We start from the raw sequence: 27,083 nt of genomic DNA, 5'->3' as shown, positions 1-27,083 counted from the left end.
ACATTGTTTCTGATTTATCTGAACTGTGAGTTTATGTAGTGCTAGAGATGTCTAATTAAGTTAACTCATTCCTTGTTTTTGGGAGTGCAAAAGGAATTTAAGGGATAAAGACAGTGCTGTTGGCGAAGTAGATAATGTTACGGAACACCATGTTGCAAAAAATGCTCCCTTTTCAGGCAGTGACATAGTTCTGTAAAGCATATTTATTTGCAATATGAAGTCATCTTGGAATGATAGCAGAAACTTCCTCACAACTGTGTTGTTGAGTCTGCCACACATTGGTGTAAGTACACTGTAACTTCAGTTTATGCTCAATTCTGTAAGTGCACTTTGTGGGTAAAGGAGCTTATGGAAGTGGTTATCTTCTCTTTTACATCATCTTCTGCTGAGTCCCTGTTCATTGTACTAGACTGCCTGAATGGCATGGCATGTTTCTTTTGAACACAGTATCCTGCTTTCGGAGCAGAGTAAAAACCTTCAAACATACAACGTTATAATGCGATGGCTCTTCTTTATCAGGAAAATAGAAAAGATGCATTTAAAGACTGTAGCCCAAACCAGTTAATAGAAAAAATACACCTTTTCTTTTATACAATATTTAGATGATGTTTATTAAATATCATAGGTTTTAATATTTATTGTTCTTGAGAATCAATTGCTCTTTGGTACATGTGTGGTGGGTAACCTCGAGTGGCAGATGAGCCGCCCTGTCACTTGCTCACTCCATCTCTGTGGAATGGGCTTAAGTAATTGTGTGCTTGTAGTTGGCTAGTAATCAAATACAGTTCTGTTCTACTTGTTGTAAACTTTCAGAAAATGTTATCATGATCGTTTTGCTTTGCTGTTGCTGAAGTTTTTCTGCATATAGTATTAATCTTCAAAAGATAGGTAAAAATAGAGTATCCATATAGTTTTTATTTTCATCTTCTAGATAGGTGGTCTGCTGAAAATCAATCTCTTACAAAATAAAATAAATAATAATAATAATTAAAAAAAAAAACCTACAACAATTTCCTCTCCAGGAAAGTACGTTAATGCTTAAACTGTTCAAATAGAAAACATATAGCACATTTAATGTCTTATTATTTTTTGAATTGATCTAAAATGAAATTATTAAATATTATTTGTAGTGATAGATGTACAGTTCAAGTGATAATTTGAAATATAATCTGAATGAAAAAGCCAAAATAAGTGGCACACAAGTGTAGACAGTATTTCAAGTATTTTCCATACCAATTTTAGACATCTTCACCTGATTCTTCAAATGAGAACTCTCCAGCTACCCCGCCTGATGAGCAGGGCCAAGGAGATGCTCCACCTCAGCTTGAAGATGAGGAGCCTGCATTTCCACACACAGACCTGGCAAAGTTGGATGACATGATCAACAGGTATTTTCACACTTAACGCATTTTTTCCAGCGTGTGTAGATTATTTGTGAAAATATCCTGATAGTGGAAGCAGGATTTGTGCTTCTCCAATTCGCTGGTTTTCTTGAAATACTTCTTATTGGGTAAGAGTCTGAAAGAAATGCTCATATCAAGTTTTGTGGCTTTTCTTTTAAAAGTGGAGCCTTCATCAGGGCCTTTAAAAATGCGTATTTTTTAACTTTCATTAAAAAGGAGCAAAGATTCCTCATTTTTAAGAAGCACAGTTGAGATGCATGGTTTTGTTTTGTTTTTGAATATAGGCCTCGATGGGTTGTTCCTGTGTTGCCGAAGGGGGAATTAGAAGTTCTTCTAGAAGCTGCTATTGACCTGAGTAAAAAAGGTAAGCTGAAAAGGGAATCAATGATCACTGAACTAGGTGACGAGTGACAGGACATGAGGAAATGTTCTGTGTTGGACCAGGTGACAAATGGTCTTAGGTTGTGCCAGAGGAAATTTAGATTAGTTATATGGAAGAATTTCTTCACAGAGGGAAGTGGTCGAGTCTCTGTCTCTGGAGGTGTTTAAGGTCTATGTGGCACTATGTGGCACAGGGATGTGATTCAGTGATAGAACTTGATGAGTCAAGTAGATAGTTGGAGTTGATGATCTTGAAGGTCTTTTCCAACATAGATGACTCTACAATTTGCTGTGTAAGCTTTTTGATTGTGAGGATTTTAAGCCTCCATTGGAGGCTTAGAAGTTCTCAGTTATTTCTGTTACAGCCCTGGTCCTAAAGATTCAGTATCACTGAGCAGTATGCAAAACCTTCATAAATCAATAACTTGAAGAAATTATCCATATATGTAGAAATTAGGTGCCTTATATGGTATAAGTAGAAAGGTTGAAGAAGCTCACAGCAATAAAAAAAAATCTTGTCATTCCTGTCCTACCTGTTTACTCTGTTTGCTTTGATATCAGACTTAGGAGGTTTGGTCTTGATAACAGAACTAAAACTCAAAAAATTTTAGTTTTTATGTAGGTTTTTTGGTTGTTTTTGTTTTATCTTAGCCGAGTTGCTAATCTAGATTTTCAATTGTTTTGCTGTACATTTTAAAATTCAACTTTGGCATATGCATGCTTTTGAGAATATTAGAGGAAAGTTAGAATAGTAAGTAGCATAATAATGGTCCTACCATACTTTTTGCTGTGTCTGACTTGCTTGGAACTAGGACAGTTCCCTGTCAAGATTGTGCACGTGTTCACTAAATTGATAGATTTGTCATGTATCTGTAATCTTATTCTTATCCCAGTAGGTGAGTGATGCCTAAAGTTAGATACTTTTCTAGTGTACCTATACTTGCCAGTTGTGTTTTAAATATAGTGACATACAAAATGCCTGTTCCTTCTGTGACATAGCTAGACCAAGACCAAGATGACTTCACTTCTGTGATGATAAAGGTTATACTTAGGCAGTGTCAAGAATAAAAAGCTGGCTATGGTCAGGAAATTTGGAATTACCCCAGTTTGTTTTCTGTCTCTTCTTTCTCTGGAGAAACAAAAGTTGGACTGCAAAAGTGTGGTCCAAAACAAGATAGTGATGCACTGTTGCTAACACTGATTTATCAGCTGGAGTTGCATTTTAAATTGGCTTTCTTTGCATGTAGCAGGAATTTTAAGGAGACTGTAGACTTTTTTTAAGAGATCGCACCTGTTCAGGAACTAAAAAATTCACCCTTCTGTGTGTGTAGGCTGTTGAAGCAGTGCACTGAGATTTTCTGCTTATGATTTACAAGAGAGGAGATGTATGTACTGCCAGCTGTTAAGTCATATTAAAAAAAATAAAACGCACACAAAAACATGTCAGTGCAATGCAATGAAGTAATATGAGTAGAATGAGATTTTTGGCTACTCTTAACATCACTGTTCTTCTCAAAAGCATCAGACGTAGCCGAAAGTTCTGAAACAAAGTCTTTTTCTTTTTTTCCTCTTAAAGCTATGAAAAACAGTGGGAATCTACGCATACTCTTCTGAAAAGAGTTTCTGCTTTGCTATTTAATTGTTCCTCTTGCCCTCTGGATGAATTTCTTTGTGTTGACATACAAAAGGATTATTGGCTAAGGATAAAACTGGGAAAATAAGAGAAAGCTGTTAGAAATAGTTGCTCTTTAACCATTATTTTCATAGTTAAATCCTAGATTCTATTTTTACCTGCGATTTGAAATTATGCAGTGGCTAACACAGTCCTTTTCTGTTTGTTTTTTAATGTACTTTCCAGTGTTCGATGTATGTGGTAAGGTGCTCATTTGCTGTAGCAGACACTGCTTTTCTAGTTCAAAACTAGACTGACGCTGTTTCAATAAGTAATACAAATAATGATATAAGTATATACACTTAGATGTACTTGAAAATGTATTGTTACTTCAGTAAGATCTGAAATGGCCACCCATCTGTGAGCATTCTTCCTAACCTGGGCACGTTTTCAGGAGAGAAATGACAGGAGAAATTGAAAAGTAACCGACTGTTTGAACTACATAATTTTTTTCTATTGCAGTCTGTAATTCATTATATCTCACTACTTCATTTATTGTATTTGTTTTGATTAAGCACCTTTTTCTGGTGGTTGGAGCTCTCAAGTGGCTTTTTATTCCTCATGTTGTCAGTGGCCATTGGCATTGGCTTTCTGGAGGGACTTTGGGGTAATTCCTTTCCTTGTGACCTTATCTTTAAAAGAAAATGGCTGCGTTCTCTTGAAATAGTTTCAGGAACTGAAATTAAAAGGAACTTAACAGAATTGAAAGTATTCATAAAAACACAATTTTGTCATTACCATATTCAAGGGTAGTGAACATATTAGACAGAGTAGTACAAATCCTGCCTAGACTGTGACTTGCATTATTCCTGACAGATGTTTGTTTGTGGAAAATTATCTTTTTGTGTCTTGGCATCAGTGGATTATTATTCATTAAGCAAGCCATAAGACTATTAAGTGATAGTCTGGAATAACTTTTTGAAAAATAGCACTGAACAAGAATGATGTTTATCTTCGCATAATTCTGGAACACTTGTTAACTGTTTTGGATGAAATTTGCTCCAGAAATAAATGTCATGGTTATTTGGATGCTAGAAATTTATAAGGGGAAAAAAATGTTCTCAGTTCTGTTGTTTTTTAATGGCTGAAATATTCTCTGCTCTTTCTTCTAAAATTTCCTCAGTAGCTCTGTATTGCTTTGTTCTTTGTAATGTTTATGTTCAGTTTTTAACATGCTGCTAAAACTTTGCTGTGCCAAGCATAGAAATAAGATACAAGGCAACTTTACAACTCAGAGCTTGTTCAAACTGAATTAAGATGTCACCGCACAGATTAAACCTTCAATTTCAATCCCAAATCTTTGTTTCTGATGGATCACAAAGGCTTGTAGAGAGGCAGGTCCTTAAAAGTACGTTAAAAAATAAAGTTTTATCTGGATGAACATCTGCATTTCTGTGGGACCACCCTTGAGTTCATTACTGAAACTATATTCTGCATTTTCTTAGAGTACTCTCGTGTTCCGAAACTTAGCCAGTTTTGTTGGGCTAGGACCAATTGGGCAAAATGATCAGCAGATTCAGTGTGATTCTCTGGTGTAAAAGGACTCAAGTGTTCCTGCTGATTAAGAGTTCTTGAAATTCTGCAAGAATCTGGGTGTGATATGGATCCACTGCATCTGTGAACAAGTGTTTTTTCCTCAGAGCTCACTAGCTCCAGGTCACTGTTCTGCAAGGTCTAACTGTATCCTTGTCAAGCCACTGAAAGGTTTGTGTGCTGCATTGCCTGAGGCTCCAGGTCTAGAGGGAGCTTCAGGTTACTGTGGCAATGCACGGAGCCAGCTTTGGTCTGAGGTTCCAGCTACAGAGTTGTTAAATTCAGAGTCCTGGAGAGGAGCTGGGTGACTGTGTGTGGGGTTTTGATGCTCCAGCTTTTTCTCCTCCAGTCCCTCTAATTACAGTTTCCATATACTGTATGTTGCACACCACCTTATTTCATACTCGCTTTTTTCTCGCTGCATAGTCTATTTCCACCACCTTTCTCTAAATACTTAGCTTGGCGCTACATGCGTGCACTTCTTAGCCATTTTCTTCCTTATCCTTCTCTGCCCCCGGAATTTGGAGAAGGGGCAAAAAAGGCTGCTTGTGGTCTTACCCCAGAGTTACAGATAATACGGAATCTGATTCAAGCAGTAGATGCCTAGTTACTAATGGTTCTTTTCTTGATATCTTTGAATTGCTGAATGCTTCCTCTTCCACTCTACTCTGTCTTCTAGGACTCCTGTTAACCTGATACTCCTGGCCTTGTAGATATCCAGCTTTGGTTCCTTCCATGAGTACCATATGTTATTTCAAGAGCATGGAGCACTGTAAGAGGAGGTAGAAGGTGACTGTGTATCTAGGAGTCATACAAGATCTGAGATTCTCTATCTTCCCTTGTTCTCCAAGTTCATTGAAGCACAGAAAGGACAATACATTTTTGAAACATAATCTATTTTAGTGTTCTTTGAACCTGATTTGAAAAGTCTTGCTGATTGAAGCTGGCCCACCACTGTGGGAGGAGATAGTGCTTGAAAGATTTAGAGAGAGATGTTAGTGCTGTACTGGTACTCAAGGGAATATTAAAATGACTGGAGGGCATGCTTTAAATTTGTGTTCAAGAATTAAGTTCATTGTTGGATTTGAATGGAACATTTCCTCTAGGTCACACTGAATGAGTTGGATGGCTTCTCTTGTCCTCTTCTTTGTGTAGGGTGAATTTGTAGTATTTACACCCTTGAGTTTGTCAAGTTCTTTGTTTACTGCAAATGCCAAAGTTTTAGGCAGCATCCATCTCTTGCGTTCTCTTTTTGTCATTTTGTTGTTGTGGTTTATGGCCTTTTATTGTTGCTCTTAATACTTCATAGTGCAGGGATATCAGCCATCCAAACTACAAGCTGCATAGGAAGTGGAATTTTTGATACTTGGCTACACAGTGTGTGTCATGTACCTCTGGTAGTGATAAAAGAGAGTGCTGGCATAGGTCTCAACATGGCTCTCCAAAGATTCTTGCTTTACTCAAGCTGCTTGAGATCTGCACCCACCATAGACGTATAGGCTGACAAACACTGTTACAAGAGTTTGGAAAGTCTTTGTGGGATGTAATAACATGCAGGACAGAAGTTCTTCTCAAAAACATCTGTTGTACAGTTATTTGTGACTATGAAGAACTTCTGATTTGATAAGCCAAATCAGTCCTTTGAAACTAGTAGAACTTTATTGTAAGGAAGTATCATTAAGAATTTAAGGGTGGAGGAGGAGAAAAAGAAGACAGCAATTCTTGTGAATGTGGGTGCTGTGGGTTTATTGAACGCTAAAATTACCTGATTGAACATTAAACTGGCTCTGTAGAGAAATTGTGTGCAGGTCACAGTTTTCTTTATTGTGCCCAGAGGCTTTTCTTGATTGCAGTGTGTATTCATGCATATTGGAGATATTTTCCTGTTGACTGTTAGTCCTATTTTGGTTTTTGTAATTAAACCTTTAAAAGGGAGATACAATTTTATACTGGGTTCTAAATAACTTTTAAATAACCAAAAGAAAAGTATGGAGGACTTGTACTTAATTTTAAATTTCGTGCATGTTGGATTGAAAAGGTTTATGGCAGTGTTGGCATCTAGTTATATTAGATTCTGGCAGCAGAACTACAGGAAACTGTACTTTAAGTGACAGTGGCAGAAGAAAGGATTCATGTTTAATTCTGCAAATCAGTTGCATCTGGGAAGTTGAACAGATCTTACCCTTTCTCCTCTTTGCTCACTGAATTTTACTGATACATCAAGAACACAGAAGTCACACCTGGAGTACTGGGCCCCTCAGTACAAGAAAGACCTAAACATACTGGAAAGACCTTAGTGGATGGCTACCAAGATGATAAAGGGATTGAGCACCTCTCCTGCGAGGAGAGACTGAGAGAGTTTGGACTTTTTAGGCTGAAGGGAAGAAGGCTTGGAGAAATCTTTTCAATGAGTATTTGTAGCTGAAGGGAAGGTACAAAGAAGCTTGAGCCAGCTGCTTTTCCATAGTGCCTGGACAAGAGGCACCACTGACTGTGGAACACAGAACGCTCCATCTGAACACCGGGCTGCACTTCTGTGCAGATGACAGAGCACTGGCACAGGGTGCCCAGAAAAGCTATGGGGTCTCCTCACTGGAGGTCTTCAAAAGCTTCCTGAACATGATCCTGGACACCGTTCTCTGGGTGTCCCTGCTGGAGCAGGGGTTGGGCCCTGTGACCTCCAGAACTTCCTACCAACCCCAGCCATGCTGTGATTCTGTGAAATGCATGTATTATGGAGGTGTAAAAAGTAAAGACTGTTCTTACTTTTGCTATTATAACTCTGGTGCTACAAGCACAACAAAAACTACTGTTTTTAAAATAACTGAAAAACTAACTGGAGGAGTGCAGTTGTTGAAGCGTCTTTACTAATATTTACTAAATATTAATTTATCATATATTTTGTATGTTTAAGCTTGTGTAAGTTTAGCTTCATACAAGGCGTCCCTTTTAAAAATAATTCTGAAACTTTGATCACCAAACCTTTGTCTAAATCACTACTTTCGGCATTTGTAAGTGCATGCGACAGCTAATGAAATTACGTATGTCGTAATTGTTTGTTTCTTTTTTATTTTAAAATAGGCCTTGATGTCAAAAGCGAAGCGTGCCAGCGATTTTTTCGAGATGGGTTGACAATATCTTTCACAAAAATCCTTACTGATGAGGCAGTGAGTGGCTGGAAGTTTGAAATCCATGTGAGTCGATTTTTTTTGTTTGTTTGTTGGTTGGTTTTGAAAAGCAAGTGATTTTAAAACAAGAACGGAGGCTGCACTTGTGACGTTGAGGCGACAGCAGAGACTGAATGTCATTTTCAGAAATGAGCACTACAAAGAAATGAGAGAGTTCTCACATGTGGCTTTTGGGAGGAAAAATGGTCTTTCCATCACCGTATTTTCTTATTGCCTCTGGTGTTTTTGGAAGGAAATAAAACACAAGGGATGATGCTGGCAGAAACTGGACTTTGTTCAGTAGAGCAACTCCTGTTCAATGCACTGTCTTTAGATGGATGTCTAATACCTACTTATTTTTGTGTCCACATTAGGATGAGAAGAGAAGGCTTGCTTCTTTTAGTAAAAGCTTTTAGCTGCCTACTAAATTCTGGATGTTTGTGGCAGCTATTTTAATATTCAAAGCTATCTCTTGGACAGCTGGTCATGTGCTCTATGAGAAACTGCAAAGATCTTGATAAGCAAGTTAAAATCTGTGAGATAAATGGTTGAAAGAAGGAAAAGTTGCTGGTTTGTTGGTGATTCCTAAGTGTCTTAAATAACCAAAAATATTTTAGTCTTTTTTCTAAATTAATTTTTATCTGGATGCAGATTAAGTTTGTTCAAAGACTTTATTGGAAGAGCTACAAAGTTTTAAGTACAGTGTTGCAAAACTCTTAGGCAACTCTGAACCATTTGCAACTAGCTTACAGAGTTTGTAGGCTGTACTGGGATAGTCACTCGCCATATTGGTGTGTTGTTTTTTCTTAATAGAGATGTATTATTAACAACACTCATCGACTAGTAGAACTCTGTGTGGCCAAGCTGTCCCAAGATTGGTTTCCCCTTCTTGAACTTCTTGCCATGGCCTTAAATCCTCACTGCAAATTCCATCTATATAATGGTACACGTCCCTCTGAAACAGTTCCTGCAGGAGTCCAGCTTGCTGAAGATGAACTTTATGCACGTCCTCCTGACCCACGCTCACCAAAGGTATGACAGCTTTTTCAGAACTGTTAAACTGAATATATTTATTTACCTAGTGTTACCTAGCTATCCAGTAGCCATAGAGAAGTGTTTCTGGGGGAGGCATGGTGGGAAGTACGTTTTTGGGGATTTTTTTTTGTGTATCACCAAAAAACCTTTGCTGGTTTTGACCCCTAATCAGTCATTATTTAATGTACACTTGCCCTTATAACTTTCAGTTGTTGGTCCACCATTGAACTGTATTGTGTTTTCGTGATAAACTGGCATAACTTTTGCAGTGCCATTCCTTCTGTGTTGTTAGGCTTGTTTCTATTTGCTGGGTGATGGATGTAACTTCTCATTCCCTGTGATATTTTTTTTTAGATGCCATATTTTAAGAAGGGAGTTATGTAATAATAACGTAGGATTCTTTTTTTTAATAGATCCCAAGTATAGTTTTGTTGTGTTTTTTGTTGTTTTGTTTGTTTTGCTCAACTGATGATTCAGATTAGTAATCTGTTTCAGGCCCTGGGTCTGGATTTTTCAGAATTGTGTTCTAAGTGGCATTGGTACAAACTCAGGAGCTAACTGAATTATATTTTGTTGCTTGCTTTCTTTCTTTCTTTCTTTTTTTTTTTTTTAAGTACTGCTAGCTATTTGATATGTGAGAACAGAAGATAACTCTGTGTCCGTGGTCTTTGGTCTTCCTTGCATTGCTGGTCTTATTTATAAGAATGTTATTTTGTGTATTTGCTGTGTTTTTATGCAGCATTATGACATCTAGGATGGGAAAAGAATACCAAAATTGACATATTTTCTGTAGAAATTTAGCAGCCAGACCTGAAATACAGACATGTTTATTCTTGGATATTTGATAAGTTACCTTGAGTAACTAATATACAGCATTTGTGCTTTTCTGTGATAATGGAAAAGATAGTATTCCTAAGTATTTCCTTCAAACTGAATATTTAAATTGTATTACTAGTTCCTTGTCAATTCTGTTACCTTCTAACAACTTAGTGTGGAAAGACATTTTTTAAAGTAACTTGATTACCAATAGACACTTGAAAGTAATCCTACGTAGTTATTTATAAATGTCAGATAATCATTGGTTATTATATTACAGGGTTGGCTAGTAGATCTTATCAACAAGTTTGGCACATTAAATGGATTTCAGATCTTGCATGATCGCTTCATGAGTGGATCAGCATTGAATGTTCAGATAATTGCAGCTCTCATCAAGTAAGTTTTTAAAGAATGTTTTACATATTTGGGAAAGTTAAACTATGTTAAATAAAAATATGAAGTTAACAACACACTAATTTTTATGCTGAAGCACTCCCCTTGCCGTGTCTTTTTTTAAATAGATCCCTTTAATTTCATGTTAGTAAGTAGACTGGAATTTCTAGAATTAATTGCTCCTTACTGTCTTAATATTACACAACTATTAATTGTGGCACTTTGATTGTTTTTTTTCTTTTAGGCCATTTGGACAATGTTACGAATTTCTAACATTGCACACAGTGAAGAAATACTTCCTTCCAATTATAGAAATGGTTCCACAATTTTTAGAAAATCTAACAGATGATGAACTGAAAAAAGAAGCAAAGAATGAAGCCAAAAATGATGCTCTATCAATGATAATCAAATCTCTAAAGAACTTAGCTTCAAGAGTTCCAGGACAAGAAGAAACTGTAAAAAACTTAGAAATATTTAGGTTAAAAATGATTCTTAGGTAAGATGGTACTCCTAATATGATATGCTACTGTTGATATTTGTTTCACACTAACTACATTTAATTTCTGTTACAGGTTGTTACAAATTTCTTCTTTCAATGGTAAAATGAATGCACTAAATGAAGTTAACAAAGTAATATCCAGTGTATCGTATTATACTCACCGGCATGGTAATCCTGAAGAGGAAGAATGGCTTACAGCTGAAAGAATGGCAGTAAGTGCTTTTCACCATAAACTATTGAAGATATTTTCTTCCTCCTTATTGCTTTAACTGTAGAATGGGTCCTGCACACTGCTAATTTTGCTATGTAATATTCTAAACATCGTGGTAATAAGTCAATTAAATAGTAACCTTTCTGTTAAAAATTGCTGCATTTGTTCCGAAACTTGTGTTAAATATTTTCTGTGCTACAAAAATCTTGCATTAAAAAGAGATCCTTGAATAGCATGGTTTCTATATAGTGTTTAAAACAGAAAATGAAAAGACTGAATCACACCAATTTCGTCTTTTGAAACTTTAGTGATGCCAGACCTAAAAATGGATGTTCATTTAAATAAGAATCTAGTCCTGTTGTGCATCAAATAATTTTTTCTAGTCAGAATTCTGAGTAATCATTCTGCATTTCATTTTTCAGAAGTTGAAATGTGTAAAAAATAAAATTTTGATCCATATTCTTTGGTAAAGGAAACTAGACATCCCGTTTTATGATTGTTTAATATTCAAATACTTTAGATATCCTTCTGTGCTTGTGTGTGTATGTGGCTAACTAATAAAATGAGCATGTGTAAAGTTAAGAATTGAACTCTTAAACTTTGTAGAACTTGAAGTTATTTTTGCACCATTGGTCAACATCGTAGCTAGTTACTGGCCTATAATCTGCAGAAGAACTGCTGGAAAAAAGAAATTATTGCAAAATTTGACCTTTTCAATAAATAGGAGGAAATGCTTTTTTCACACATTCCTTGTAGTTAGTCATCTCAGACAAGGCCTCTGTTTTTAAGTAAAAACATCTAGATTTCAGTATTTTATGAGACTAGATTGAATGCTTTCCTTCTGTAGTCAAGGATACTGTATTTGATACAACGCTTGTTTTCTTTTCTGACATTCAGAATGCTGCTTTGCTTCAGTTGGTGTATGAAGCTATTTTCAGGCAATTATACCACTGGGAAAAATGCATCTACTTAAATATTGCTTGAATATTTACCTCTAATTCAATTATTTATTAACACTGATTCTTTTTTTAAGAGGAAATTAGATATAAACACCTTCTTGTACTGCATCTTCATAGCTTTTCCCAATTGGAATATTGTGTATAAAAAAATTAATATGTAACAGATTGAACTTTTTCTTTTTAGCCTAAATATTATTAATAGCACTTGAGTAATTTGAGATGACACTACTTTCTTTTTATAATCAGGAATGGATCCAGCAGAATAATATTTTATCAATTGTGTTGAGAGACAGTCTTCATCAACCTCAATATGTAGAGAAGTTAGAGAAGATTCTTCGTTTTGTCATCAAAGAAAAAGCCCTCACTTTGCAGGATCTTGACAACATTTGGGCTGCACAGGTAAAGTATTAAGCTGTTAGTCTGCTCCGGAGCAGGAGGAAATTTGTTCTGTGGCATGAACTGAGATGACTTGTGCTGCTTATGGTTGGTATTAGACAAAACTTAAGAAAAATCTGCAATCAAGTAGTGTTTGTTTTTGGGATTTTCTGTCTCAGATTCTATCTTCTCAAATGTGTTTGGTAAAGGAGATCAACTGCACATGTATGTAAAGTCTTCAAAGAGCTGCTGTGTCCTCTAGAAATCAGCTTTTATGGCTCAGGTCCACAAGTGCTGGTTACTTCTTAAGAGCTACCTTTTAGAAGCACAGGATCAGGCAGTCCCACATGCCATAAGTCAAGTAAGTGGGACAGAAGACCATCTTGGCAAACGGGGCTCTACTTGGAATTCAAGCAGTTAAAGAAAATGTATGATCTCTCTAGTCAAGGTCAGGCCGCACAGGAAGATTACAGAGCTGCAGTTTATATTTGAAGGAAGAAAACACAAAGGCCAAAGCTCAACCAGAGTTAAGTCTGGCTGGTGATGTTCTAGATAGCAAGAAAAGCTTTTTAAAGTGTGTTAATAGCATGAGGAGGTTTGAAGAAAATGGTGGTTCGTTACTTAACAATGCTGGTCTCCTGCATTTCTGCAGCCCCACTTAGAGTGTTTTTTGCAATTCTGAGCTCAACGATTAAAAAAAAATAAGATAAAAACTGTGTCCGGAGGAGGGCAACAAAGCTGATAAAACAGCTGGAAGGCACGTGTTATGAGGAGAAGCTAAGGGCACTGGATTTGTAAAGGCTGAGAGCTAACTTCACTATTCTCTCCTACTTTTCTGAGCCGAGCAAGTGGGGAGAGAGGTACTCATCTTTCCCTCATGTTATCTAGTGACAAGATGCCTGAGAGTGACTCAAGGCTGCATCAGACTGGATGTTAGGAGCAATTTCTTTTCCATGGAGGTGGTAAAACACTGGAACAGACTTGCTGGAGTTGTAGCTGATGCCCTGTGCCTCTCATTGAGGCATTTGGATAATGCCCTAAATGATATGTTTTAATGGTGTCCTTTTTGTTTTTGTGTTTTCTTTTGTTATTAAGTATTTAGAAACCCTCAAGCTTGAGCAAAGTCTAAGTTAAAGAAAAAATATATATATGTGTGTATATATATAATATATGTATAATGTATATAATGTGTATATATATAATATGATATATGTATAATACATATAATGTGTGTGTGTATATATGTGTGTGTGTGTGTGTGTGTGTGTATATAGATAGATAGATAGATGAGGATTTAATATTTTAAAATAAATCAAGAATGTGTGTTATTCTGTAAATTTCACCGCAGTTGTATAGTTTTTTTTCCTGTGACGGGAACTATTTAATAAGGCTTATAATAACGATTGTTCTAGATCTTGTTTAACAGCAAGTTCTTTGATCTGTGTTCTAATGATTGGGTTGTTCTGTTTGTTTGTTTTGTTTCGTTTTCAAAACTTGTAAACTTTGGAGTATTTACTTGTTTACTTAAATGATCATTGAGGCTGGACTTCCTAGTTGTGTGTACTGCATGAACTTAGTTTACATAAAGGGCAGTTAAAAGGACAAAATGATAATTAAATGTTGAGTAGTCAGAAAGTAAAGGGTAGTTTTAGGGTAGAAATAAGCATCAGTGAATTTATTTATGAACAAGGATATATTCATAGTAAAGCTCTTACCATAATTGTATAAGACCTAATATCAATTCTGCTGTAGGAGGGCTACATCCTAGTTTGAAGACAGAGGGCTAATACAGGAATTGAGTGATAGTGTATCCCTTCTTTCCTTGTCTTCACACTCTTCTGAAACTCTTTGACTTAAATGAATTTACCCAGGTGTCCCTGTTTTCAGACGTATTGTTTTCAGGTTACTTTTAAACTACTTGGTACTCCAGGTAGCATAGTAAAGAGTTGACTTTGGATTTCTGGTGTCTCAGGCTGGAGAGCTGGGCTGAAGCCAATGGGATGAGGTTCAACAAGGCCAAATGCCGGGTCCTGCACTTTGGTCACAACAACCCCAGGCAGCACCACAGGTTTGGGGTAGAGTGGCTGGAAGACTGCATTGAGGAAATGGACCTCGGGGTATTGATTGATGCTCATCTTAACATGAGCCAGCAGTGTGCCAGGGTGGCCAAGAAGGACAATGGCATCCTGGCTTGCATCAGAAACAGTGTTGCCAGCAGGAACAGGGAAGTGATTGTCCCCCTGTACTCAGCCCTGGTGAGACCACACCTCCAATACTGTGTCCTGTTCTGGGCCCCTCGCTGCGAGAAAGACATTGAGGTCCTGGAGCGTGTCCAGAGAAGGGCAACAGAACTGGTTGGAGTCTGGAGCACAGGTCTTATGAGGAAAGGCTGAAGGAGCTGGGATTGTTCAGTCTGGAGAAGAGGAGGCTCAGGAGAGACCTCATTGCTCTCTATAACTTCCTGAAGGGAGGTTGTAGTGAGCTGGGGGTTGGCCTCTTGTCTTGTGTAACCGATGATGGGACTAGAGGGAATGGCTTCAAGCTGCACCAGGGGAGATTTAGGCTGGACGTTAGGAAATACTACTTTTCTGAAAGAGTGGTCAGACACTGGAATGGGCTGCTCAGGGTGGTGGTGGAGTCGCTGATCCTGGAGGTGTTCAAGGAATGTTTGGATTTTGTGTTGAGGGACATGGTTTAGTGAGTACTACTGGTGATAGGTGGATGGTTGGACTAGGTGATCCTGTGGGTCTTTTCCAACCAACCTTAGTGATTCTGTGATTCTATAGTAACTGCACAGGCAAGGAGTATTCTTTTTTTTTTTTTTCTTCCCCCCCTAGTTATCCCCAAATGTCATTCAGGAAATTAAAAAATGTAACTTAGAGTAGTGTGTGGATCACTTGAATTAAGGTCTGTGACCATACTATTTGCTTTTTCTTGTGGTTTTTAAAAGTTTCCAGACTATCTTGGCAAAAGAAAAAACTTAGGAAAGTAATTATACTACTAGTAGGCTTGTATTAGCTTTATTAGAGCCTCACCCGCTATAGGAAAAAGTAACTGAAATTTGGAAAAAAATTTTCCAAGCTTAGAGCCCCTGAAATTTGGGATGTATGGATAAGCTAGTTTAAGCCATGTTTATGCTGTTCCAGAAGAGTGCAAGCATGTTTTGCAACCCTTGAAAGATAGGGGAAGTCCACTCCAGCAGTTGCAAAATAAGTTCAGGAATAAATCTTTCATGCCCTCAAACACTTGGCTTGCTCTGCTCATTCCTTTTTTGCTTTCTGTTAGATAGTTGCCACGGTGCACTTGCAGGCTTGTCTAGCTTTTTTTTTTTTTTCCATTGAAATTTGGATTCAGTAGGCCTTATTCAGGTAGATGTTTTCACCGTGGCTTTGCCCATGGAATTAAATCAGATAAGAGAGTAAGAATAAGTCTGCTAATATGGAACAATTTTTTTTCCATCATCATTACTGTACATGTTTATAAGTTCTTATTAAATAAGTGGTTCTCAGAGCAGGTGGAGCATGAAAGTCAGTAGTGAGGAGTTGATTTATTTGGTAGCTTTATATAACAGGCAGGCTATTTTAACTCTGAGTCAGTGCAGTACTGATGTGGCTTTGCTTTCAGATTGGAGCCATTATGTTTTTGCCTAGGTTTAGAGGTTGAGTATGTACAAATATACAGTTAATGATACAGAAGTGCTCTGAGAATCTCAGCATACAATGAGAATTAAAAAAAAAAAAAAGTTACATGAGATGTAATAAAAGCATGCTACTTTTGGCTTTAGAAGGTAGCATAAGTTTTACTGATGTTTTCCGTTGTCTTACAAAATCAGCACTCAAAAATCTAAGTATATTTGATTTGAGGAATAATGTTGATGTATCTAAAGGCAAGCATGAAGTTACAGCCTCTTGAGCTGCAAGAATCCATCCAGGTGGACAAGGAATACAAGTTTCATTACTGATACTCCAAAGTATTTAACTAGAACTTCAGGCTTCCCTGTTTCCATACAGCAAGTTCACAGGGTCATACTCTGCATTCCTTATCTCCTCCTGTGTTATACAGCTCAGTGCTGTGTACTTCTTTCATATGTCAGTCTAGAGATGCTCTTTCAGTTTTGTATGCTGTTCATTTTTCTTTCTATCCACAAAGTAGCCTGATGAAAGAGGGAAAAAAAAAAGTAGATGTTTGCAAAATTGAGTGCTGCAACTGGTTTAGTAATTCCCTTTCTCCTAATCTGACACAGAAATAAATGTTACAACTTTTTTTGGTAAATTTAGGGCACACAATTAAGATTTGTAAGACACAGCTTATTAGTTTATTTTCTGCTGTTTTTAAGTGAACCACTGATGCAAGCTTTAAATGACTTTCAAAACTGCTTATACATGCATTTTTAATATTGTGCAGGATTAATTATATCAAAGGGTTGTTTTTTTTTCTATGTACGTTTTTCATTTTTATTCTCCACTTAGAGGATTTTTTTCTACTTTAAGTCAGCTATTGATTCACATAGTCTGAAGTTGTTGTTCATGAGTGCAGATCTAAAGAACGGAATGCATTTATCCTACTGGGAATTGTAGGAAAGCTCACACAGTGTTCAAAGTCAGCCATTTTTTTTCTTCCTCCTTAAATGTCAAAATGATGGTAAACATCAAACTGATAAAAAGTGCTGCCTAGTATATAACTCAACACCTTGACACTAGTAGTTCAGTTGCTATATTTTATAAGGTTATAAGGTTCTGCTTGATTTCAAAATGCTATCTGCTAACAAGTTGTTAATGAAACTGCTAGCACAAAGGAAATATTTCAGAAATACTAAAAATTGTTTTACAGCTTAAATTCAGTGAAATTCATTAAAGCCAGTTTTGAATACTTAAGAAAAAACTGTGTTAAAATGTTAATTTTAAATTAAAATACACTTACAAACTTTCTTTTACTATTCTGTCATGATTTTAAAATGAATATTGCAGTGATGCTGTATTCCTGTTACAAAGTAAATACGCATTTGCAGTGCATGCACTTGAATACTTACATACAAGATAAATCCAAATACTGTGACTTCCAGTGAAATCAATACCAGTTTGCCCACAACATTGGACATTCTTGCTAGCCACTTCAGATGGCCTTCTTATAAGAACAGTAGAGGATATCTTAGTACTTAATACTGATTGTTACAGATGTTGATTGATTTTGTTGTCTTAACAGGCAGGAAAACATGAAGCCATTGTAAAGAATGTACATGACCTCCTTGCAAAATTAGCTTGGGATTTCTCTCCTGAACAGCTTGATCACTTGTTCGATTGTTTTAAGGTAACTATGCATATTTTGCTTATATTCAGGAAATGGATTGCACTTCCAAGAAGTAGCTAAGTCCAGTCTGTTTTGACTACTAGTGAACTAGTTAGTGGTGTACTGTTAAGTTTTACAAGCATATCTGTGATGTTTATTTAAAGATCCTTAAAGTCTCAAAGATGAATACATCTTATCTGTAAATGCTAGAACTGCTTAATTTTGACTTACACATTGCAATTATTTTTAATTAAAGAAATATGAAAGCTGTTTATATAGATGCATCTTTTTATTTTCTGCTTCATATTTACAGTTCAGATTATAACGTGTGAAATTAAAAAGTGTAGTTTTCATATTGAGTAAAATCTTTCTTTAGGCAAGTTGGACAAATGCAAGCAAAAAACAGCGTGAGAAGCTACTCGAGTTAATCCGTCGTCTCGCAGAAGATGACAAGGATGGTGTGATGGCACACAAAGTGCTGAACCTTTTGTGGAATTTGGCTCACAGTGATGACGTACCAGTTGATATCATGGACCAGGCTCTTAGTGCCCATATTAAAATCTTAGATTACAGCTGTTCACAGGTGGGTAATCTGGTATGATTTCGTGAAATCTGTAACAGTTTCATTTTACTCCCTGTGGAAAGTGTGTGGTATTTGATAATTTAACAAAAGTGTTCTTCATTATGAAATGAAAGAATGAATATTCAGGCATTTCATAAAATGTGACAGTGTATTTTAAGTAACACAGTTGGGGCTTTAATTGGAGAGTGAAATAGAGATTTTCCTGTCTTATGTGCAACTACTAAAGCAATTGGCAATATACTATAATAACCATATGTGAATTGCCAAGAACCCAATCAAAGTAAGTAGGAGAAGCTTCTCTCCACTCACCTTCTTAATTAGAGAGGTAGATGTTTTCTATCTTTGCTATTCCCCAAACTCTTTATGCTAACTTGTCTTTTCAATAAATTCTTACATGCCTTAGGCAATACCAGAGAAGGCCTAGCAACAGACACTGAAAACTACTACTCTGTTTTTTGTTTTTGTTTTGTTTTTTTTTGTTTTTTTTTACAGCCAGTGACTTGTTTTTTTCTTAGTTAAGAAAAAGCTCCTTATTGTTTCTTGGTATTTTTTAGCAATTTAGTCTGACCAATGAGTAGAAATAAGTGAAAGAATAAGAAAAATGCAAATTAATTTAAGACTATTGATCCTATCTGGATATAGTTCTTTTTAAATATAAGTGCTTGAGTGGATATAGCAGGCAGAGATACTGTATCATGTTAGTATCTTCCTAGCATGCAGTCCTGTTTGGTTTATCTTACAAATGTATGATTCAGAACTCAGTTGAATGTAGTATTTGCATAGCTGTATATATTTTGTCTTAGAAGCAGGTAAGTAGGGGGTTGATTATGGTTTTTGAAATGCACTTAATTGCAAACACTTGTTCTTTAAGGATCGAGATACACAAAAGATCCAGTGGATAGATCGTTTTATAGAAGAGCTTCGCACAAATGACAAATGGGTCATTCCTGCACTGAAACAGATTAGAGAAATTTGCAGTTTATTTGGTGAAGCACCACAAAACTTGAGGTAAGAATGGAATGCAAGTACAGAACTGTCTCTTTAGCAGTGCATGGTGACAGGACAAGGGGAAACATCCACAAATTGAAGCATAGGAAGTTCCACCTAAATGTGTGTAAGAACTTCTTCACAGTAAGGGTGATGGAGCAGTGGAACAGGCTGCCCAAAGAAGTTGAGGAGTCTCCTTCTCTGGAGATATTCAGGACCTACCTGGATGCCTACTTGTGCAACCTGTTCTAGGGAACCTGCTTTGGCAGGGGGAGTTGGGCTACATGATCTCTAGTCGTCTCTTCCAGCCCCTACAATTCTGTAGTTCTGTGTCCCTTATAAGTTGAAAAGGTAAGAATGATCAATTCTTTGCAGGCTTTTTTTTTCTTTATGGAGGCAGGGAAAACTTGAGCTAAATCATTTGTATCTGAAGGTGCTCTTGGGTTTATTTTAGTGTATATAGACAGCATTCAAACACATAGTATTCAGTAAGAAAGGTAGCATTTTTTTCTCAAACACGCTTTTATTCATTTTTAGAATGGTAGGTGTGTTGTTTATGGACTTCTGTGCCTAACAATGAAATTAGCACATGACATATAAAGAATAAACATTATTTTGTGTGTAAGTTTAAAAAGAAAAAAAGTATGTTTGGTCTTGGTAATATCTTTAATTTCTATCATCCTTTTAGAATTTGGGTTGAAAATAATTGTCACAAACATGTTTCAGTCTGTCTCAGAATCATTTCACTGAGCTTTCTGCATGCAATGTTCATTCTGTTATCCATGTACTACTCTTCAATTTATTGACTATTAGAAATTCACTCCAAAACAACTAAAGCTGCAGATGGTTTGCATACACAAGTATAAATTACCTTATGCCATTGGTATTGTAGAGATTCTTTTAGGGAACGTTGAAGTGCTGCTAGTAAATTTTGAAGTCGAGCAGAGTGACAAATTGGTTATACAGTTGATTTGGCAACATTTAAATTCCAAAAACACACAGCATTTCTTTGTGGAGTTTAGCTTAAGTAGAATTGCTGTAACATTAGAAAGTAATTATTGCATTGGTGGTAGGATACCTGTTAGTATTAAGAAATAGTCAACTTCGTTACTCAGCAGACTGATTTTTAGTGTGTAAACAATTTAAAAAATGTCATATTTTTCTGTGTTGGATGAAGGGGGAGAGTCTCCTGTAAACCAGTGTTAGTTTGACCTGGATCTACCCTAGCAATATGAGATTAGTCTCCAAAATTTCTCGTTGAGAAGAATAAACTGAATATTGGTAGGACCTTGTGGAAGAGTTAAGGAGCTTTGTGGCTGCATTAGGGCAACAGTTAATTTGGTCTCAAGTTTTGTGTTTTGTTTTTGTTTTTTTTTTTCCAACCCAAAAGTAGAATTTGCTGGTTTCAGCCTGTTATTTCTTCTAATATCTGTTTTTAATGTTTGGTCGCATGTATTGGTCTAATAGAAGATCCATCAACTTTGAAAACTGAGTTATGTGCAGTGTTATATTAAGCAAGTTATATGTGCAGACAAATAATCTTATTGTTTTGAAATAAATCCATTTAAATTAAGTATTTGGGACTTTGTCACTCTGTGAATAGTTTTCTAGCAAATAAAGATGCAGTTTAGTTATTGTATGTTCTTATTAGCATTTCCAAAGTATTTTGGCATCCATTTCAAAATATTTTTTCTTGCCATACATTCTCTTTTTATATCCACTTAAGAGAACAGCAGTGAGAAGATGATAGTTTTGCTGTTAACATCAATTTTTCATGCTCATCAACTTAATAGTAAAGTGGTATGTCACACAGAAGCATCATCAATTAGCCCAACCTTAGATGCTTAAGGAATAATTCTGTAGTTTCATGTGAAGTTTGTTTTAATTGTAGAATGCAAGCTTGAAAAATCTTGTCAGATCAGCTTTTTTTCCTGTGCATAGAGACAATCACGTTGCCTTGGACTCCATCCTAGCAGATGGCTAAACTAGCAGTATATGTGTTCCTCACAAATACTGTGCAACAACTCGTAGCTCATGACTCTAGTTATTATAATTAAACTTTTTGAACTGGTTGCTAAGCAAAGTGAATCCGTGTGTCCAAATTTACTATTTGTGCTTGTGATTGAGGGGAGCGGGGAGAAGTGGAAAATACATCTTGGGAGATCTACTTATCTTCTGCTTTCCTTTGGCTGTGTTTAATAAAATTGGTACAAATGCATATTATTTTGAGTACATGAGTATATATGCCAGTAGCTTGATTCAGCAAAATATTCACTCTTGTTTGTGCTTGTTCCTTTGATTTCATCATGTGTATTTCCCAGAGTATCGGAGTTCTTTTTTTAATGTTGCCTTTTGTAAATGCATCTTTCTGTCTAGAGCTGACCTCCCAGGTAGCCACTGAAACAGACATCCAGTTTTCTGCTAGTTTTACTGCTAGTTTATGCTGAGCAAAGGGAGCTAGAATGAAGTATAGCTGGAAGCTTCTCACAGAGAAAACAAAGGATATTCTTTCTGTATATATGAAGTTTTTTATGTTTTCTGCCTTTGTGTTTTCATTTCACTTAAGCTTTTTAACACTATGTCTATTTTAAGTGTTGCCTTTTTCAAAGTATTCTGGAAAACTCTGCATGTTATGCAACTTAATCTTTTGATGATTTCTCTGCTTCGCGTGCCAAATTCTCTTGGTAGCAGATATTAACAGATATCCAGCTATATTGGCTTCTGTCTTTTAAACCCAGGTTGACAGTGCTCTTTGATCTGATGAATCAATTTAGCTGTTGATGCATCTACAGTGAAATGTGTTTATCAGATGCATAATCAGTAACAGCTGGGACTGGAATCTCTTGCCTTCCCTACTGTTCTCAAAAGATGTTGTGGTAATTGTAGAGTGTTGTAGGTCATGTGGTATGTAGACTTAAGTTTCCAAGGAAGGGTAAGAGTTCCTACCAGTAATCTAGTCAGCTAATTCTGGAGTCTACTTTAAATGCTGAAGGAAAGGAGAACAGTTCTGAAACCTTGTTTAACTTCTTCTTAGTCAGTCTATGGGATTAGCAGAAAAGCAGTACAACAAATAGCTGATTTTTTTCCCTCTCTCTCTCTTGGAAGAGCTGTGCAAATTGGTGTTAGTCATGCAGATGATGCTGAGTGCCCTGATCTGGAGGAGCTGAGGCATTCTAAAGTTATTCTGCAGGGGTGATTAGTCCCATGGTCTAGAATTTGATAGTGTTCATGGCATGTGGTTTTGGACTCTAAAACTGCAGCATATTTAGCTGCCCAGATGCTTTGATATTTTTCATACGTACTGCTGCTGTGCCATCCTTGTTAAGTAACTACTGTTAATAACTGGTAAAACTACTGTTGTTTTCAAAGAGAAAAAAGAATACTGTCAGAGAATTAATACTCTGCATGTTGTAGATACTTTATCAGAACTTGAAACTTGCATTAAAGGCATGGATTTCCTAAATACACTTATGAACTGTTACATCCAAGTCCTTTGTGCTTTTCTGACAACGTTTGTATTTTAATTTCAGTCAAACACAGCGAAGTCCCCATGTGTTTTACCGACATGACTTAATCAACCAACTTCAGCACAATCATGCCCTAGTGACATTAGTTGCGGAAAATCTGTCTGCCTATATGGAAAGCATGAGGCAGTACGCTAAAGGTAAGTTTTAAATAAAAATTAACCTCATAAAACAGTGTGTGAGAGCTCCAGCTGAAGATGGAGTTGAAAGCAGATTCTCATCGTGAAGTAACTGTTATTGTTCATTTGTTTATTTTAGAACGTTTGTGAGTTTGATAGCCTTTGGGGTGTTATCAGACTGGTCAAGAAAAACTTAAAATGAAACTGTTCTTATTCATGATCCCAAGTATGGCGGAGTGACTGTTCTTGTTTATATGTGGGCTGATAATCTTGACCTACTTAGGCTAGAGTGGTTATTTTTGTGGAAAGTCCTAATAATAATCTTGGATTTTCTTCCACATCTGTTTTGCATTTTTTTAATATCCTTTAAGAAGTACTTTAATCACTTCTGTTGTTTGTTTGTTTGTTTTTTTAAACCATGCAGTTCAGTTTCTGTTTAGCTCTCCGTGTATTCATTAGCAGCAATACTTTGGCAGCACATTGTGCAAGTATTTCTATATTTCAGTGTAGACTCAACCCTGCGCTAACTATTTTACCCTCTTAACCTTGAAGGAAGCTAGCTTTCTAGCTACTGAAGTAGAGAAATGAGAATGTTGGATATGGACCTTCCCTTTGATACTGTACTGCAGTACTCTATGTATTAAACAAAGCCAATGAAATAGAGAAGGAAATTTCACTCTTTCACCGACTGAAACTGGGGACCATTCTACTATGGAACAGCATACTGCCAGGCTTTTAGTTGCATCTCAAAAGTGACACAGTATGTTCTGTAGGAAGTTAGTGCTGATTGTTCAGAGAAGACAGGGTATGTTTATACTGCAATGTGTATTTGTGTGTGGGTATCTTTTCCTATGCCTATACCCCTTTAGTTCTGCAATTGATTTAGTTTTGGAGTACTCAATATAAATACCTAAGATAAGTCTTTGAAGAGTTGTTTTAATAGTGGTGCAGTGTGAAGAAGATAGCTTCAGCTTGGTACAGGTGGATGAAAACATTTAAGCTAAATCTGTGTACCACTGCTGTATTTTGCTGTTCAGTGATACATGGAAGAGTTTACCCTAACCAGTTACTTCGTTAATGATAACATTGTTCTGGTTAGTATTAAAATGTTACGAAATGCTTTATTCTCTTCTCAAGCAAGTGTCTTAAGCTTAATCTTGTCTGAGAAGGTGGAATAGAATGTATGTTATTCTGTGTAACTACTGTAAACTGTTAAGCTATGCAAAAGTGATGTAAAAACAGTTCCATTTATAACGAGCTTTTGTCTCTTAACTATGTGGATAACTCCATTTTCTTTGACTTTGGCTAGCAGTGAAAATCTAGGGTTCAACCTTAGTGTTATGAAGGAAACGTAATCAACAACTATATTCCAGTGCAATTTTGTGTTTGTCCGAAAATAGCCTACACACATATTCATAAATGAACAGTCATCCATTAATTTTAATTTCTAACTCTGAAATGCAAAGGTCATTTTTGACAACATTTACCTATCAAATGGTCAACGACTTCGGCAGAAAATCTAAGCTAGTATCTTGCAGTCTTTTTTTCTTTGGCCAAAAAGCACATCCCATTTTCCTGCTCCACCCACCTCACTCTTTGCACACATTTGTGACTCTTAATGAAGTAGTAATGTAATTATCTTTGACACAGCAGGAATTAAAAATGTGTGGAGTATAACTGGGATGTACTCACAAAGCAATTAAATTGTGCTTTCTTGAGATGAAGCTGCTGCAGAACTTCTTCCCATTTGCAACAAAGTGCAAAAACAGAGGAACAGTAATTGTTTTGTTTTTTTTTTTTCTCCTGTAAGCTATGAATGCCTCATCCTCAGAGGGAGGTGTTAAAGGCCAGACTGGACTGGGCTTTGGGCAGCCTAATCTAATGAGAGCTGTCCCTGTCTGTGACAGGATGGTTGGAACTGGATTATCTTTAAGGTCCCTTCCTGCTCAAGCTGTTCTGTGATTCTTCTTCTGTTGTCTTTCTACTGAGCTTGCTCCTTCCCCCTACTCTGAAGAGTTGGGGAGAAGTTGACAGTCCTCTGTGAGATAAGGTGACTGTTATTTTATCATCACACTGAAAAAGGGCATTGTTGTGTTTTGGTTTTTTTTTAAGTAACCATATGTTATATCATTAATTTTATATGCCTCTGCTTATTCTGTCTCTTCTTAATGTAGATACTTTCAGTACTTCTTTTGCCCTGGTTAATAATGTCTTGGAGACAAACAGTGCTGTTCAGAAGCTGAGTTGATATATAAATGGTAGAAGATCTTAATTCTAAATACTTGAAATTTGTTTGTCATAAACTTTGCAAACACCAGACTTGACATAATTCAATTTATTTCAATAGGTTAGATTTTCTCCATTTATACTTCTCTTGAGTTTCTTGATTGTCCTTTTCCTGATCACCTTTTTTTCTAGGTCATGTTTCAGTCTGTTGAACTCTAAGCATTGAACAGAAGCCTGAGATGTGAAACTTGCCACCTCGGTTTTTTCTCAATTTCTTCTGCTCAGTGATGAGTTATATCTTAGCTCACAGTACCATCTTCTTGACTATTTATTAAAGACCTTCTCAAAAGATGAATGAATTGCTGGCCAATTCTTCATCTTCTGTTTTCTAAAAAAAAAAAAATTGAAAACACAAAATCCAACTGTATGAATGAAATGTTATTTATAGAAATTCTGCTATCTGATCATCCATATGTGTTTGTGCCTAAATATACTTAAATTTTTAACCATTTTTTTGATCTGTAGTTTCACTGGCTGTTCCTTTGCTCTTCTATGTAGAGAAAATTTGTAAGGAGATTGTGATTGGACTCCGTGTGAGGTGTGTGGTGTAGAAAGCAAATTGACAAGCTGAGAATGGAGGATAGTTGTAGAGACTGAATTGTTTCTTTTTTGTAGTTCAGCATTTTTCAATATTCTTAAGCACTTGCACTTTGGCTTTGGGCAATCTTTAATACTTGAATTCTTCAATCCCTGGCACTTTTAGACTTTTCTGTGAATTCATCTATGTTCATCAGAAAAAAAAAAAAAACAGACATTCACTCTCCCCTCTGATAAGAATAGTGTAGCTAGCACTTTAGGTAACTTAAGTTTCTCTGCAACTTCCTTAGTTGTTCTTTAATTTCTTAATTGCCTCAATTGTTTATTTCCTCTAATGGATATTTTTATTTGCTAATTTTATATGCTTTATTTTGGATTTTCTTTCACAGTTTCTGTAATTGGTCATTTATGCTTCATTAGGGTTTTGAAGGTGGACATAATGTTTTCACATTTCTAGTCATTATCATTTAAGTACTGGAAATCTTCTGATTTCCCTTTTATTTCATTTTTAAACTAATGTACCTTTTGTATATTGTATGTAGTGTTGTATTTATGACAGTTATTTTCTGTTTATTTTGAAACACGATGCACTTCAGGTGTTAGACTTGGTATCTTTTTGTTTTTATATAAAACAAAGAAGTGCTTCCTGTTCCGGAGGATTTAAAAAAGTACAGAAGTCCACTGATATCTAATTTATGACTAGCAACTATTATCTGAACTGGTGAACAAAATGAATATTTTTTTCTGAATTTGAATTGATATAATGTATCTAAGTTCTGCTTCTGAAAGTAATGTCTGTCTGCAGTAGTATTTTAACAGTAAATCTTGGTCAGGGTACTCATCTCTGGAAATAGAACTGGCTCCTTGATGTAGCTGTTCTCTTCAGCTTGTATGAGGAATTAAAGAAGGTGGTTATGTTAACAAGTTGAGAGATACCTAGCCTTTAGCTCTTATCGAGGAAAAAATCAAAACACAAACTTGTTTGTATGAAGCAAACAGCTGTTTGCTAAACATTACTCTGAGATTTGACAAATTGCAGGTAAAAAGTTTTATGAATTGTTTTCACATTGTGCAACTTCCGTTTTCATTCTTGTCAGTATCACAGGGATTTGTTTTTTCCTCGCAAGCTTTATAGTAAGTAAACATGTCACACAATTACTTCTTTCGTGTGTTCTCATGTATATAGCTACTTAGAAAAGAATTAAAGAGCTGGAGTTGTGGTTATCTCTGGGAAGGAAAGCCCCTAACAGTGTAAAACAAGCTATGGAAAAGATGTTCTATGGTGAAACTAGAGCATCTTTAGGGGAAATTAAAAAA

At 36.2% G+C, this 27,083-nt stretch overlaps 1 protein-coding gene across 2 annotated transcripts in view; it reads left to right on the top strand.

Annotated features, from left to right (window-relative positions):
* Positions 1-27,083, top strand: part of USP9X (ubiquitin specific peptidase 9 X-linked) — a 73,089-nt gene that overhangs the window by 320 nt on the left and 45,686 nt on the right. For both annotated transcript variants that reach the window (XM_010724749.3, XM_003203018.4), the window contains exons 2-13: positions 1,243-1,388; positions 1,688-1,767; positions 8,071-8,183; positions 8,970-9,188; positions 10,288-10,403; positions 10,645-10,896; positions 10,973-11,111; positions 12,316-12,468; positions 17,647-17,751; positions 18,107-18,313; positions 19,185-19,321; positions 22,831-22,964. In XM_010724749.3, the coding sequence (XP_010723051.1) occupies positions 1,243-1,388; positions 1,688-1,767; positions 8,071-8,183; positions 8,970-9,188; positions 10,288-10,403; positions 10,645-10,896; positions 10,973-11,111; positions 12,316-12,468; positions 17,647-17,751; positions 18,107-18,313; positions 19,185-19,321; positions 22,831-22,964 (1,801 nt within the window). The remainder of the gene's footprint in view (positions 1-1,242; positions 1,389-1,687; positions 1,768-8,070; positions 8,184-8,969; positions 9,189-10,287; positions 10,404-10,644; positions 10,897-10,972; positions 11,112-12,315; positions 12,469-17,646; positions 17,752-18,106; positions 18,314-19,184; positions 19,322-22,830; positions 22,965-27,083) is intronic.

Source organism: Meleagris gallopavo, chromosome 1, assembly GCF_000146605.3.
Source record: "Meleagris gallopavo isolate NT-WF06-2002-E0010 breed Aviagen turkey brand Nicholas breeding stock chromosome 1, Turkey_5.1, whole genome shotgun sequence".
NCBI classification, from domain to species: Eukaryota; Metazoa; Chordata; class Aves; order Galliformes; family Phasianidae; genus Meleagris; species Meleagris gallopavo.
This window is presented reverse-complemented; position numbering and strand designations above follow the sequence as displayed.